This window comes from Taudactylus pleione, unplaced genomic scaffold, assembly GCF_031769625.1.
Source record: "Taudactylus pleione unplaced genomic scaffold, aTauple2 ptg000906l, whole genome shotgun sequence".
Taxonomy (NCBI): domain Eukaryota; kingdom Metazoa; phylum Chordata; class Amphibia; order Anura; family Myobatrachidae; genus Taudactylus; species Taudactylus pleione.
In genome coordinates, this window is record NW_028285307.1 from 705,502 (window position 1) to 723,298 (window position 17,797).

A 17,797-nucleotide genomic window follows, 5' to 3' on the forward strand; every position below is an offset into this window, starting at 1 on the left:
TGGAGTGCCTGGTTGGTATGCCTGACATTGGGGAAAAATTCCCCAAGATGGCCGCTGGAGCTAAGACAGCTGCCGGGCCCGCCGCACTAGCAAGGTCGGTGGTGCCAACCGCTCCCTGAGAGCTGATAACACAGAATTATGTGGATGTACATGTTCCTTCAGCAATTCATGTTTATATGCATGCTTATGTATTTTATTTTCCTGCACTGCAATTTAGAGTATATAGAAATAATTGAGAATATATAAATTAGTAGTGTGAGTTGTAGAAGGCCGCATTTGTCGAATGGCCTCCGGCCTAGAGAGGGTAAGGCCTTCACTTTTCTCTCTAAAGTAAATAAGTGCATGTCTTATGCAGAAGCCATCTTGTTTAGTATTTTAGTTAAAGGTATGTTAACCATTGTTTTAGCAGTAGGAATTGCGGGTTTAAAGTGTATTGGTTTTAACGGTCAGAAAAGCAGACAGGAAGTCTGTTGTTATAAACAAAAAGAGTTAAATCATGACAGCCTTTGTCTGCAATAAGCAGGAGCTGAAGCTTAAAGGGGCGTACATGAGAACAAACAGTTAACACAGAATAAGTGTCAATATTATGGTTAAGACACCCATAACCAATTAAAGCTTATCACGTACGAATATTAAATGAATTAATATTCGACATTTTGGATTTTAACTGGAGGTATAGCCAAAATGATAATACAAAAACTACCTAAAAAGAGAGGGAGGGGGAGAGAGTACACAACGAGGGTCTGCAGGGTGCCGTTGCCGTACCTATGTATGAAATTGGCTGACTGGTATTTTTGCATTGGGTGTCACAAATTTATTTTACAGGTATTCCCTACTGCTAATGTATGTTTTTGTTGTAAGTCTGCACTGGCAAAGTACATGTATAATTAAGCTGTCTTTAAGTAAATGCATTGTCATTTATTTTAGTATTTGTGTGAATTATTTAATTTCTCTTCATGATGGGTAAGGTTTATAAGTAATCAAGAACACATCACATTATCAGAGCTTAACACTAACCCCCTACTGTGACCCATGATGCTAGCCATCGCTGGGCCTCGTGCAGAGTGACCAGCAGGAGATGCAAGCACCAGCGCTCCTGCTGGTGCAGTGTGCATGACCACTGCCAGATGGGGTTGCGGTGCAGGCACATAGCATCCATCAGACACTCCTGCCAGAGCCACGATGGCAGTTGTGCAGGCAATGCAGTACAATATGTGAGCAGTAAGGAATAGTAGAACTACAGGGTATGACAAATGACAGGGGCAAATGATACTCAACCTTTGCCTTTATGAAGACCCTGCAGAGAGACTGATTACATGCAGGCAATACCATATATAATCTTCAACCACTGCCCCAAGCTATATCATTATCACATAAAACCAGCTGACCTAAAACCACAACTATGTAAATTACCCAGCAACAAGGCTGTCATCAAACAACACCCATTCAGTAAAATAGCCAGGTTGCTATTACTTTGATGTTGTACTACAATTTACCCATCCTACAGCCTCGGAGGGACTTGATATACTCTTAAGTGCAACTGTTTGGGAATTTCCTACCACCGCATGTGAATGGTCGAGCACAATTGTCTTCATTTAGCCAAAGACTGTTAGTTCTATAATCAAATACATTATTTATCTATCTATCTATCTATCTATCTATCTATCTATCTATCTATCTATGTATATATATATATATATATATATATATATATAGTTGTTACACCTACATATCCAATTACACTGGGAATTACTGTCTGCGTGCTTGAAATAATCCATGGATTGTGTACTTTTTTTGTGAACTAATAACTTACAAATGGCTCATTGCTTTTAAAATGAATTCTGAGTCACTCTGTAAACTGAGGAGGTGTTATACTTCATACTCATAGGCTATCATCATTCAACTGACAACTCTGTAAAGGTAAACTCTCAAACTTTAGATAAACTTAACAAATGTATTGCCCCTCCCTTTTAGAATGTAAGCTCTTTCGAGCAGGGCCCTCTACCCTCTTGTGCTTCTCTCTACTGTATTTTCATTTATGTCTTACTGCCCACTAGGGCAACTAACACTTGGCTGCTTATGTGGGTGTAAAGGTCCCTAATATATAGCTATGTTTATTATCCATGTCTGTGCCCTGCTTTGTATTGTATTGTACTGTAAGTTGCTGGTTACTTATTTGTTTATGTACTTTGTAAGGTGCTGTGGAACACTTGTGGCTCCTTGTAAATAAATGATAATAACAATATCTAATTTCCATAGTTTATGACAACCTTTGGTAAGGATGGAGACTTATACTGGCTAATATAAAGATGGATTTATGGTTATATGAGGAGGTGTCTAGGATTGTGAACAGCTGTACTGCTGTGAATTTATGGTATTCTGGAGATAAAAACATTTGTGCCTGATTGAAGTGAGATAGGGTTAAGGAGCGTGAAAAACTTGCTGGTAATTTTTTGTTTGGATTGAGGGTTTTTTCTGTGGGGGTGTCCCGCTAAGGATTCAGTTTAAGGAAAGGGGAAAAATGTACTGAAAACTTGTTGCATGCAAGTGTTGTATACCGCTTATTCCTGATTTTCATTTATACATTTTTACAAGAAGTATTATTCACCTATTTATTACACCACAATATGGTAAAAAAGATAGCTAATGATACTAATGAGAATGAAATCATTAACAAGATACTATGTGGGAGATGTACTAAGACTTAGGGCCGGATTTAATTTGGGAGCAAAAAGTCTGTGCTTGAAGGAAGAAAGGATTCTGCACAAAACATTATTTAATATTTTTTGTACAATATGTAATATGTAATCATTGGTGGTGCTCTCAAGGCCCAAGACTAATATTTAGATATATAAACAAAAAGAGGGAAAGAAGGGCTTTTTCTTGGGGCACACTTAACTAGAAAATTGAATTTAATATATATATATATATATATATATATACGATTAAAATCAAGGGATTCCCAGATTACACATAACAGAATTACATTCCACCTGTAATATCATGTCTTTTGTATAAAAAAATCTAAAGTTTCTTTGGAGGATCTGTATCATAGTATTCCTAGTATCTCAGTTTGGTATTCATTATTTGATGGTTAATTGCTCTACTTTATGCATATAAGCAGAGATTTGCCAATGCTATGTTGTATACCACTGTGTTTCAGTCCTTCTCTTGGGCATTACAGTGTGTTAGCATATGGGCATTACAGTGTGTTAGCATATGGGCATTACAGTGTGTTAGCATATGGGCCTATATAGTTTAGGGGAATATGGGGAATTAAAGTGTAGGAACATATTAATTGAAGAACCACTGTGGTGGCATATTATTAACTGGAGCACTACTGTGGGGCATATTAACTAGTACACTATGAGGGCATATTTTTAACTGTGGCACTACTGAAGGGGCATATTATTAATTGAGGTACTATTGTGGGGGCATACTTTAAACTGTGGGACCACTGTGGGGGCATATTACTAACTGACGTACTATTATGACTGTACATTTTTACATGTGGCACTACTTTGGGGGCATACAGTTATTTGGGGCACTACTGTGTGTGCCTATTACTAACTAGCACTACAGTGGGACATTTCATTAACTTCAGCACTACTGTAAGTGCATATCATTACCTGGGGCATTACTGTGGTGAGGATATTATTAACAGGGGAAATACTGTGGGGCATATTATTAACTAAGACACTAGGGCACTGCTGTGGATCCATATTATTAACAGAGACAATCTTGTGGGGGCATTTAATTAAAATTAATATTATTAACTGAAGAACTATTGAGGGGGCCTATTATTTACTGTGGCACTACTGTGGGGGCATATTAAGAACTGGCACTACTGTGGGAAATTTCATTAACTTGACTACAAGTGTAAGTGCATATAATTTACTGTGGCACTAATGTGGGGAGCATATTATTAACAAGTTCAATACTGTGGGGCATAATATTAAGTGAGAGACTAGAGCACTACTGTGGATGCATATTATTAACTGAGACGCTAAAGTGGGGACATTTAATTAGCTGGTAGAAAATGAAAATGTGTATCATTAACTGTGGAACTACTGAGTGGGACATATTATTAACTGATGTACTATTGTGGGGGCATATTTTTAATCATGTGTGCATATTACTTTGAGCAAATTGTTAACTGGTAATACAATGGGATCTTTAAATAACTGGTGTAATACTGGAAGGACATATAATTAACTGGAACAATTCTGTGGGGGCAAATTATTACCTGAAGAAGGAGGCACTCCAAATCATTTCTGACAGAGTGCTAGTAGACCTGTAGCTGACCCTGCAGATGGCAGGTAGTTGTGAGGTATTTTTTTGGCATATGGATAGTAATTGTGAGGTAACTGTGCATCATAAGGCTGGTAATTGTCTATCATATGTCCAGTAATTGTAAATTATCCGTGCAGCATATGGATGGTAATTGTGAGGTACTGTATCTCTGCAGTATATTGATAAGAATCGTGAGGTATCTGTGTACCATATGGCCATTAGTTGAGGGATTCAGTGATGCCCACAGCTAGTAATATTGCATTTTTTTTTTCTGAAAATAAATTTTTGGTTACCAGAAATAAATTAAATATTTTAAGACATTTGAGGAGACATTGGTCACATGTGCATGAAAATATTAAGAGTTTTTTCAATATAAATGTGTTCAAAATGTGCAAGGGATCTACAGATACTCCCTCAAACTAACATTGTGCACAGGCTGGTGAAGAGGCAGAAACATAGCAAAGCATTCAATGTGCAAAATGATAAATGTCCAATCACTTTACAATCACCACTTTTATTCAATAAACCTCTCAGCTTTTCTCCTAAGATCCTGCCCTGTTCATCCTTCTATATGAATCATGATAGTGAGAAGACAATGGTTTTAGCTGTATTACAGGATATACATCCATACTTAATTTGCATTGCATGTTAAGCTTGGCCACACACACCACAGTGGTATCATACCCGATGTCGAGCAATTGGCCTGGTGAAAGAGCCCCATTGGGTGAATTATTTATCATTACAATAAAATAAATCTCCACTTCACTGATCTAAGCTACAACAAACCAGCAGGAAAAGCATACTCTTTTTCAGTTCAGATTGATTTACATTGGGTATTTCTGCATTTATAATAGAACCCTTCAGAATATACTCACTTGTTTTAGAATCTCCTTTAATCTTGTTTTCAGTTGGAAGTTGCTCTGAAAATAGGAAACATAATTTTAATTTAGGTTAAAGATATGTCAAATACCAAATAAGGTCACTTTACCAGAATGGTTATTAAAGAGCAATAAAAAATGTCCTATGTCCTACCTAAATGGATTTCAGTAAATATTTCCTTCAACCAATCTCAACTAACTACTGTGGTGCCAATAAAGAATATACAATGATATATATGCTAGATTAATGGCCACGTACATACAGCCTCATCCAAACGAAATAAACATTCATTCTAATCATCTCTATTTATCCAACCATGTACTACATCCTCTTCCTTCCAACTTGTCCTTTATGTAATCTCTTTATCTTAAACATCTGGCCAGCCTAAGGATACTGATCTTCCATGATAGATATAAATATGACATGAGAGTGGGGTCAAGAAGGTCCATTTAACTTATCTGGTTAGACCTTTTTCAGCCTGGACCTGATCTTAGTTATCCATTTACTATAATTTTCATCGTTATAACAATATTCTATACAGGATCACTAATAAAATGTGTTTTGTCTTGTCCAGTCATGACAATTTAGTCAACTAATAAAATGACTTAATAATCATTTAAAATTGCCCGATGTCAAGCAATTGGCCTGGTGAAAGAGCCCCATTGGGTGTATTATTTATCATTACAATAAAACAAATCTCCACTTCACTGATCTAAGCTACAACAAACCAGCAGGAAAAGCATACTCTTTTTCAATTTAGATTGATTTACATTGGGTATTTCTGCATTTATAATAGAACCCTTCAGAATATACTCACTTGTTTTAGACTCTTCTTTAATCTTCTTTTCAGTTGGAAGTTGCTCTGAAAATAGGAAACATAATTTTAATTTAGGTTAAAGATATGTCAAATACCAAATAAGGGCACTTTACCAGAATGGTTATTAAAGAGCAATAAAAAATGTCCTATGTCCTACCTAAATGGATTTCAGTAAATATTTCCTTCAACCAATCTCAACTAACTACTGTGGTGCCAATAAAGAACATACAATGTTATATATGCTAGAAAAATGGCCACGTACATACAGCCTCATCCAAAAGAAATAAACATTCATTCTAATCATCTCTATTTATCCAACCATGTACTACATCCTCTTCCTTCCAACTTGTCCTTTATTTAATCTCTTTATCTTAAACATGTGGCCAGCCTAAGGATACTGATCTTCCATGATAGAAATATGACAAAAGAGTGGGGTCAAGAAGGTCCATTTAACTTATCTGGTTAGACATTTTTCAGCCTGGACCTGATCTTAGTTGTCCATTTACTATAATTTTCATCGTTATAACAATATTCTATACAGGATCACTAATAAAATGTGTTTTGTCTTGTCCAGTCATGACAATTTAGTCAACGAATAAAATGACTTAATAATCATTTAAAATTGCATGGTAGATCGGCAACCTGGCAACGCAATTACAACATTCCTTGAGGTGTGATTTGCTTTGGAAATGATGTATTAGTATAATTACAGACATACAATATGTAAAAGTTTCATGTATCTAGTAGATCTGGAATTTATGTGTTCTTGTTTCCCTGTTAGTAACAAATTTTCTGAATAATAATAATATGTCAAAGGATATTTTATATACAGCATTAAATAGTTTTTCCTTAAGTGGACATACTATAAAGGTCAAACAATAATGAGACAATAAGTGACACAGTGATGGGGGGTGTTGGGTGAACGCAGGCATGCCAGTGCATTGATATGTCATTGCTTGGGTGTGCATAAATAGGCCACTGCGATACCAGATACAGCCTGAGGCAGTGGTGGGCTGGGCCAGAGGGCAGGGTGCCATGTGCTCCCCGGGCCGCAGCATCATGTGGGCCGCGGTGCAGTCTGTGTCACTGTGACACAGACTGCACCGCGTGTGTAGCGCTGACCGGACGGAGTTCGGTCAGCGCTACACAGCACAAACACACAGCCGCCAGAGCCAGAAGCTGTGTGTTTGCTTTAGCAGCTGATGAGAGTCAGACAGACTCTCATCGGCTGCTGCTCCCACTGCCAGAGCCGGACATTTTCTGGCTCCCGCAGTGGGTAATGGGAGTGACGCGTCACTCCCATATCGCGTCACTCCCATAATGCAAAGCGGCGGACGGTGGAGCTGATCTAGGCGGCGGGACCAGGAGCAGGAGCGGGTGTCAGGTAAGTTTTTATTTTTTTATTTTTTTACTATGTCTCTACTGTGGGGGGGGAGGAAGGTGTATTGCTACTGGGGGCACTACAGGGGGGGACTCCTGGGAGCACTACAGGGGGGGAATACTCCTGGGGGCACTACAAGGGGGGGACTCTTGGGAGCACTACTGGGGGGGAATACTACTGGGGCACTACAAGGGGGGAGTCCTACTGGGGGCACTACAAGGGGGGGAATACTACTACTGGGGGCACTACAAGGGGGGGGACTGCTACTACTGGGGGTACTACAAGGGGGGGACTACTACTACTGGGGGCACTGCAAGGGGGGACTACTACTACTGGGGGCACTACAAGGGGGGGACTACTACTGGGGGCACTACAAGGGGGGGGACTACTACTGGGGGAACTACTACTAGGGGCACTACAAGGGGAGGGGACTACTACTAGGAGCATTGCATAGGGGGGAGGGGACTACTACTAGGGGCACTACATAGGGGGGAGGGGACTACCACTGGGGGCACTGCATCGAGGGACCACTGCTGAGGGCTCTATATAAAGGGCAATAGTGGGGGTACTGCATAGGGGGAAGACTACAACTGGAGCCACTATTTAAGGGGCACTGCATAAGGGTTACCAATACTGGGGACACTTTATAAGGGGCTTACTACTGGGGGCACAAGGGGCACTGCATAGGGGGGATCACTACTGGGGGCACTACTCGAGGCCTGCATAAAGGTGTCCTCCTGTGGCACAGGGTGGCACTGCATATGGGCACTACGACAGGGGGCTGCCCCTAATCTTTATTTTTACCTTACATTAATCCCATATGGACCCGCCTCCTCCCTAGGACACTTGAGGGGGGGGGGCGTAGCACGCACGTTCTTTCGGGCACCCTGGCTACACGCTACTCCTCTGCCAGGGCCGCCTGCATGCATTTGCCCCCCAGGCTAAAAGTTGCCAGCCAGCCCCTGGCCTGAGGCCTCATAGCGTGCGCTGAATGTAGCAATTCCTGACTGAGGTCTGACCCTGCCTTAACTTTGTGTATGGGTCCGATGTTATTTGATGTTACCGATTGTTTTGCTATGCAGCCCAAGTATATGGATGTGAGTAAGGGAAAGTGGGCATTCGAATGTTAGGCTGTGATCACAATGCAAATGCAAACATTTACATATCACCACTGTTATTAGCAACTGCGTATCATGTGTATAACAGAATAGCGATCCTTGCTAAATCAGGCCCTCTATCCAATTACACCTGCTTACTTTACCTTGCTCTTATAGGGCTTGATTCAGTAGTGAACGCAAATACGATTATAGATGCACATTGAGTGATTGGCATCGTGCATGTGTATAAGAGGCACTGTGCATGTACAGCAATTATATTGTGATTATAGACGCACATTGGGTGATTGTTTGGCATTGTGCATGTGTATAAGATGCACTGTGCATGTGCAGCAGTTACATTGTGATTATAGACGCAGATTGGGTAATTGTTTAGCATTGTGCATGTGTATAAGATGCACTCTGCATGTGCAGCAGTTATATTGTGCTTATAGACGCACATTGAGTGGTTGTTTGGCATCGTGCATGTGTATAAGATGCACTGTGCTTGTGCAGCAGTTATATTGTGATTATAGACGCACTTTGGGTGATTGTTTGGCATCGTGCATGTGTATAAGATGCACTGTGCATGTGCAGCAGTTATATTGTGATTATAGTTGCACATTGGGAGATTGTTTGGCATTGTGCATGTGTATAAGACGCACTGTGCATGTGCAGCAGTTACATTGTGATTATAGACGCACATTGAGTGGTTGTTTGGCATTGTGCATGTGTATAAGATGCACTGTGCATGTGCAGCAGTTATATTGTGATTATAGATGCACATTGCGTGATTGTTTGGCATTGTGGATGTGTATAAGATGCACTGTGCATGTGCAGCAGTTACATTGTGATTATAGATGCACATTGAGTGATTGCTTGGCATTGTGCATGTGTATAAGATGCACTGTGCATGTGCAGCAGTTATATTGTGATTATAGATGCACATTGCGTGATTGTTTGGCATTGTGCATGTGTATAAGACGCACTGTGCATGTGCAGCAGTTACATTGTGATTATAGATGCACATTGAGTGATTGTTTGGCATCGTGCATGTGTTTAAGATGCACTGTGCATGTGCAGCAGTTACATTGTGATTATAGATGCACATTGGGTGATTGTTTGGCATTGTGCATGTGTATAAGATGCACTGTGCATGTGCAGCAGTTACATTGTGATTATGGATGCACATTGGGTGATTGTTTGGCATTGTGTATGTGTATAAGATGCACTCTGCTTGTGCAGCAGTTATATTGTGATTATAGATGCACATATTGAGTGATTGTTTGGCATTGTGCATGTGTATAAGATGCACTGTGCATGTGCAGCAGTTACATTGTGATTATAGACGCACATTGGGTGATTGTTTGGCATCGTGCATGTGTATAAGATGCACTGTGCACGTGCAGCAGTTACATTGTGATTATAGTCGCACATTTGGTGAGTGTTTGGCATTGTGCATGTGTATAAGACGCACTGTGCATGTGCAGCAGTTACATTGTGATTATAGACGCACATTGGGTGACTGTTTGGCATTGTGCATGAGTATAAGATTCACGGTGCATGTGCAGCAGTTACATTGTGATTATATATGCACATTGAGTGCTTGTTTGGCATCATGCATGTGTATAAGATGCACTGTGCATGTGCAGCAGTTACATTGTGATTATAGACGCACATTGGGTGATTGTTTGGCATCGTGCATGTGTATAAGACGCACTGTGCATGTGCAGCAGTTACATTGTGATTACAGATGCACATTGGTTGATTGTTTGGCATTGTGCATGTGTATAAGACGCACTGTGCATGTGCAGCAGTTACATTGTGATTATAGATGCACATTGAGTGATTACTTGGCATCGTGCATGTGTATAAGATGCACTGTGCATGTGCAGCAGTTACATTGTGATTATAGACGCACATTGGGTAATTGTTTAGCATTGTGCATGTGTATAAGATGCACTCTGCATGTGCAGCAGTTACATTGTGATTATATACGCACATTGGGTAATTGTTTAGCATTGTGCATGTGTATAAGATGCACTCTGCATGTGCAGCAGTTACATTGTGATTATAGATGCACATTGGGTGATTGTTTGGCATCGTGCATGTGTATAAGATGCACTCTGCATGTGCAGCAGTTACATTGTGATTATAGATGCACATTGGGTGATTGTTTGGCATTGTGCATGTGTATAAGATGCACTGTGCATGTGCAGCAGTTACATTGTGATTATAGACGCACATTGGTTGATTGTTTGGCATCGTGCATGTGTATAAGACGCACTATGCATGTGCAGCAGTTACATTGTTATTATGGCTGCACATTGGGTGATTGTTTGGCATTGTGTATGTGTATAAGATGCACTCTGCTTGTGCAGCAGTTATATTGTGATTATAGACGCACATTGGTTGATTGTTTGGCATCGTGCATGTGTATAAGACGCACTATGCATGTGCAGCAGTTACATTGTTATTATGGCTGCACATTGGGTGATTGTTTGGCATTGTGTATGTGTATAAGACGCACTGTGCATGTGCAGCAGTTACATTGTGATTATAGATGCACATTGGGTGATTGTTTGGCATCTTGCATGTGTATAAGACGCACTGTGCATGTGCAGCAGTTATATTGTGATTATAGATGCACATTGGTTGATTGTTTGGCATCGTGCATGTGTATAAGACGCACTGTACATGTGCAGCAGTTACTTTGTCATTATAGACGCACATTGGGTGATTGTTTGGCATTGTGCATGTGTATAAGACGCACTGTGCATGTGCAGCAGTTACATTGTGATTATAGAAACGCACATTGGGTGATTAGCATTGTGCATGTGCAGCAGTTACATTGTGATTATAGACGCACATTGAGTGGTTATTTGGCATTGTGCATGTGTATAAGATGCACTGTGCATGTGCAGCAGTTACTTTGTGATTATAGATGCACATTGGGTGATTGTTTGGCATTGTGCATGTGTATAAGATGCACTGTGCATGTGCAGCAGTTACATTGTGATTATAGGTGCACATTGGGTGTTTGTTTGGCATCGTGCATGTGTAAAAGACGCACTGTGCATGTGCAGCAGTTACATTGTGATTATAGATGCACATTGAGTTGTTTTTTGGCATTGTACATGTGTATAAGATGCACTGTGCATGTGCAGCAGTTACATTGTGATTATAGACGCACATTGAGTTGTTTTTTGGCATTGTGCATGTGTATAAGATGCACTGTGCATGTGCAGCAGTTACATTGTGATTATATATGCACATTGAGTGCTTGTTTCTCATCGTGCATGTGTATAAGATGCACTGTGCATGTGCAGCAGTTACATTGTGATTATAGACGCACATTGGGTGAATTTTGGCATCGTGCATGTGTATAAGACGCACTGTGCATGTGCAGCAGTTACATTGTGATTATAGATGCACATTGGTTGATTGTTTGGCATCGTGCATGTGTATAAGACGCACTGTAGATGTGCAGCAGTTACTTTTTCATTATAGACGCACATTGGGTGATTGTTTGGCATTGTGCATGTGTATAAGACGCACTGTGCATGTGCAGCAGTTACATTGAGATTATAGACGCACATTGGGTGATTGTTTGGCATCGTGCATGTGTATAAGATGCACTGTGCATGTGCAGCAGTTACATTGTGATTATAGATGCACATTGGTTGATTGTTTGGCATTGTGCATGTGTATAAGACGCACTGTACATGTGCAGCAGTTACTTTGTCATTATAGACGCACATTGGGTGATTGTTTGGCATTGTGCATGTGTATAAGACGCACTGTGCATGTGCAGCAGTTACATTGAGATTATAGACGCACATTGGGTGATTGTTTGGCATTGTGCATGTGTATAAGATGCACTGTGCATGTGCAGCAGTTACATTGTGATTATAGACGCACATTGGTTGATTGTTTGGCATCGTGCATGTGTATAAGACGCACTATGCATGTGCAGCAGTTACTTTGTTATTATGGATGCACATTGGGTGATTGTTTGGCATTGTGTATGTGTATAAGATGCACTCTGCTTGTGCAGCAGTTATATTGTGATTATAGATGCACATATTGAGTGATTGTTTGGCATTGCACATGTGTATAAGACGCACTGTGCATGTGCTGCAGTTACATTGTGATTATAGATGCACATTGGGTGATTGTTTGGCATCTTGCATGTGTATAAGACGCACTGTGCATGTGCAGCAGTTACATTGTGATTATAGATGCACATTGGTTGATTGTTTGGCATCGTGCATGTGTATAAGACGCACTGTACATGTGCAGCAGTTACTTTGTCATTATAGACGCACATTGGGTGATTGTTTGGCATTGTGCATGTGTATAAGACGCACTGTGCATGTGCAGCAGTTACATTGTGATTATAGAAACGCACATTGGGTGATTAGCATTGTGCATGTGTATAAGATGCACTGTGCATGTGCAGCAGTTACTTTGTGATTATAGATGCACATTGGGTGATTGTTTGGCATTGTGCATGTGTATAAGATGCACTGTGCATGTGCAGCAGTTACATTGTGATTATAGGTGCACATTGGGTAATTGTTTGGCATCGTGCATGTGTATAAGATGCACTGTGCATGTGCAGCAGTTACATTGTGATTATAGACGCACATTGAGTTGTTTTTTGGCATTGTACATGTGTATAAGATGCACTGTGCATGTGCAGCAGTTACATTGTGATTATAGACGCACATTGAGTTGTTTTTTGGCATTGTGCATGTGTATAAGATGCACTGTGCATGTGCAGCAGTTACATTGTGATTATATATGCACATTGAGTGCTTGTTTCTCATCGTGCATGTGTATAAGATGCACTGTGCATGTGCAGCAGTTACATTGTGATTATAGACGCACATTGGGTGATTTTTTGGCATCGTGCATGTGTATAAGACGCACTGTGCATGTGCAGCAGTTACATTGTGATTATAGATGCACATTGGTTGATTGTTTGGCATCGTGCATGTGTATAAGACGCACTGTAGATGTGCAGCAGTTACTTTGTCATTATAGACGCACATTGGGTGATTGTTTGGCATTGTGCATGTGTATAAGACGCACTGTGCATGTGCAGCAGTTACATTGAGATTATAGACGCACATTGGGTGATTGTTTGGCATCGTGCATGTGTATAAGATGCACTGTGCATGTGCAGCAGTTACATTGTGATTATAGATGCACATTGGTTGATTGTTTGGCATCGTGCATGTGTATAAGACGCACTGTACATGTGCAGCAGTTACTTTGTCATTATAGACGCACATTGGGTGATTGTTTGGCATTGTGCATGTGTATAAGACGCACTGTGCATGTGCACCAGTTACATTGTGATTATAGACGCACATTAGGTGATTAGCATTGTGCATGTGTATAAGATGCACTGTGCATGTGCAGCAGTTACTTTGTGATTATAGATGCACATTGGGTGATTGTTTGGCATTGTGCATGTGTATAAGATGCACTGTGCATGTGCAGCAGTTACATTGTGATTATAGACGCACATTGGTTGATTGTTTGGCATCGTGCATGTGTATAAGACGCACTATGCATGTGCAGCAGTTACATTGTTATTATGGATGCACATTGGGTGATTGTTTGGCATTGTGTATGTGTATAAGATGCACTCTGCTTGTGCAGCAGTTATATTGTGATTATAGATGCACATATTGAGTGATTGTTTGGCATTGCACATGTGTATAAGACGCACTGTGCATGTGCAGCAGTTACATTGTGATTATAGATGCACATTGGGTGATTGTTTGGCATCTTGCATGTGTATAAGACGCACTGTGCATGTGCAGCAGTTACATTGTGATTATAGATGCACATTGGTTGATTGTTTGGCATCGTGCATGTGTATAAGACGCACTGTACATGTGCAGCAGTTACTTTGTCATTATAGACGCACATTGGGTGATTGTTTGGCATTGTGCATGTGTATAAGACGCACTGTGCATGTGCAGCAGTTACATTGTGATTATAGAAACGCACATTGGGTGATTAGCATTGTGCATGTGTATAAGACGCACTGTGCATGTGCAGCAGTTACATTGTGATTATAGACGCACATTGAGTGGTTATTTGGCATTGTGCATGTGTATAAGATGCACTGTGCATGTGCAGCAGTTACTTTGTGATTATAGATGCACATTGGGTGATTGTTTGGCATTGTGCATGTGTATAAGATGCACTGTGCATGTGCAGCAGTTACATTGTGATTATAGGTGCACATTGGGTGTTTGTTTGGCATCGTGCATGTGTAAAAGACGCACTGTGCATGTGCAGCAGTTACATTGTGATTATAGACGCACATTGAGTTGTTTTTTGGCATTGTACATGTGTATAAGATGCACTGTGCATGTGCAGCAGTTACATTGTGATTATAGACGCACATTGAGTTGTTTTTTGGCATTGTGCATGTGTATAAGATGCACTGTGCATGTGCAGCAGTTACATTGTGATTATATATGCACATTGAGTGCTTGTTTCTCATCGTGCATGTGTATAAGATGCACTGTGCATGTGCAGCAGTTACATTGTGATTATAGACGCACATTGGGTGATTGTTTGGCATCGTGCATGTGTATAAGACGCACTGTGCATGTGCAGCAGTTACATTGTGATTATAGATGCACATTGGTTGATTGTTTGGCATCGTGCATGTGTATAAGACGCACTGTAGATGTGCAGCAGTTACTTTGTCATTATAGACGCACATTGGGTGATTGTTTGGCATTGTGCATGTGTATAAGACGCACTGTGCATGTGCAGCAGTTACATTGAGATTATAGACGCACATTGGGTGATTGTTTGGCATCGTGCATGTGTATAAGACGCACTGTACATGTGCAGCAGTTACTTTGTCATTATAGACGCACATTGGGTGATTGTTTGGCATTGTGCATGTGTATAAGACGCACTGTGCATGTGCACCAGTTACATTGTGATTATAGACGCACATTGGGTGATTAGCATTGTGCATGTGTATAAGATGCACTGTACATGTGCAGCAGTTAGTATGTGATTATAGATGCACATTGGGTGACTGTTTGGCAATGTGAATGTGTATAAGACGCACTGTGCATGTGCAGCAGTTACATTGTTATTACAGACGCACATTGAGTGATTGCTTGGCATCATGCATGTGTATAAGACACACTGTGCATGTGCACCAGTTACATTGTGATTATAGACGCACATTGGGTGATTAGCATTGTGCATGTGTATAAGATGCACTGTGCATGTGCAGCAGTTACTTTGTGATTATAGATGCAGATTGGGTGATTGTTTGGCATTGTGCATGTGTATTAGATGCACTGTGCATGTGCAGCTGTTAAATTGTGATTATAGACGCACATTGGTTGATTGATTGGCATTGTGCATGTGTATAAGATGCACTGTGCATGTGCAGCAGTTACATTGTGATTACAGATGCACATTGGTTGATTGTTTGGCATTGTGCATGTGTATAAGACGCACTGTGCATGTGCAGCAGTTACATTGTGATTATAGACGCACATTGGGTGATTGTTTGGCATTGTGCATGTGTATAAGATGCACTGTGCATGTGCAGCAGTTACATTGTGATTATAGACGCACATTGAGTGGTTTGTTGGCATTGTGCATGTGTATAAGACGCACTGTGCATGTGCAGCAGTTACATTGTGATTATAGACACACATTGAGTGGTTTTTTGGCATTGTGCATGTGTATAAGACGCACTGTGCATGTGCAGCAGTTACATTGTGATTATAGACGCACATTTAGTGGTTTTTTGGCATCGGGCATGTGTATAAGATGCACTGTGCATGTGCAGCAGTTACATTGTGATTATATATGCACATTGAGTGGTTTTTGGCATTGTGCATTTGTATAAGATGCACTGTGCATGTGCAGCAGTTACATTGTGATTATAGATGCACATTGAGTGGTGTTTTGGCATTGTGCATGTGTATAAGATGCACTGTGCATGTGCAGCAGTTACATTGTGATTATAGACGCACATTGGGTGATTGTTTGGCATCATGCATGTGTATAAGACGCACTGTGCATGTGCAGCAGTTACATTGTGATTACAGATGCACATTGGGTGAATGTATGGCATTGTGCATGTGTGTAAGACGCACTGTGCATGTGCAGCAGTTACATTGTGATTATGGATGCACATTGGGTGAATGTTTGGCATTGTGCATGTGTATAAGATGCATTGTGCATGTGCAGCAGTAACATTGTGATTATAGACGCACATTGGGTGATTGTTTGGCATTGTGCATGTGTGTAAGATGCACTGAGCATGTGCAGCAGTTACGTTGTGATTATAGACGCACATTGGGTGATTGTTTGGCATTGTGCATGTGTATAAGATGCACTGTGCATGTGCAGCAGATACATTGTTATTACAGACGCACATTGGGTGATTGTTTGGCATCGTGCATGTGTATAAGACGCACTGTGCATGTGCAGCAGTAACATTGTTATTATAGACGCACATTGGGTGATTTTTTGGCATCGTGCATGTGTATAAGACGCACTGTGCATGTGCAGCAGTTACTTTGTGATTATAGACGCACATTGGGTGATTGTTTGGCATTGTGCATGTGTATAAAACGCTCTGTGCATGTGCAGTAGTTACATTGTTATTACAGACGCACATTAGGTGATTGTTTGGCATTGTGCATGTGTATAAGACGCACTGTGCATGTGCAGCAGTTACATTGTGATTATAGACGTACATTGGGTAATTGTTTGGCATTGTGCATGTGTATAAGATACACTGTGCATGTGCTGCAGTTACATTGTGATTATAGATGCACATTGAGTGATTGGCATTGTGCATGTGTATAAGATGCACTGTGCATGTGCAGCAGTTACATTGTTATTACAGACGCACATTGAGTGATTGTTTGGCATTGTGCATGTGTATAAGACGCACTGTGCATGTGCAGCAGTTACATTGTGATTATAGATGCACATTGAGTGATTGTTTGGCATTGTTCATGTGTATAAGACGCACTGTGCATGTGCAGCAGTTACATTGTGATTATAGATGCACATTGAGTGATTGTTTGGCATTGTGCATGTGTATAAGATGCACTGTGCATGTGCAGCAGTTACATTGTTATTACAGACGCACATTGAGTGATTGTTTGGCATTGTGCATGTGTATAAGACGCACTGTGCATGTGCAGCAGTTACATTGTGATTATAGATACACATTGAGTTATTGTTTCGCATTGTTCATGTGAATAAGACGCACTGTGCATGTGCAGCAGTTACATTGTGATTATAGTTGCACAT

The 17,797-nt window shown here is 40.6% G+C and overlaps 1 protein-coding gene across 1 annotated transcript in view; it reads right to left on the reverse strand.

Moving 5' to 3' along the window:
- Window positions 1-17,797, reverse strand: part of LOC148473847 (peptidylaminoacyl-L/D-isomerase-like) — a 121,021-nt gene that overhangs the window by 894 nt on the left and 102,330 nt on the right. The window contains exons 3-4 of the mRNA XM_088459340.1: window positions 5,990-6,034; window positions 5,169-5,213 (exon numbers count right to left, since the gene is read on the reverse strand). Coding sequence (XP_088315466.1) covers window positions 5,169-5,213; window positions 5,990-6,034 — 90 coding nt within the window. The remainder of the gene's footprint in view (window positions 1-5,168; window positions 5,214-5,989; window positions 6,035-17,797) is intronic.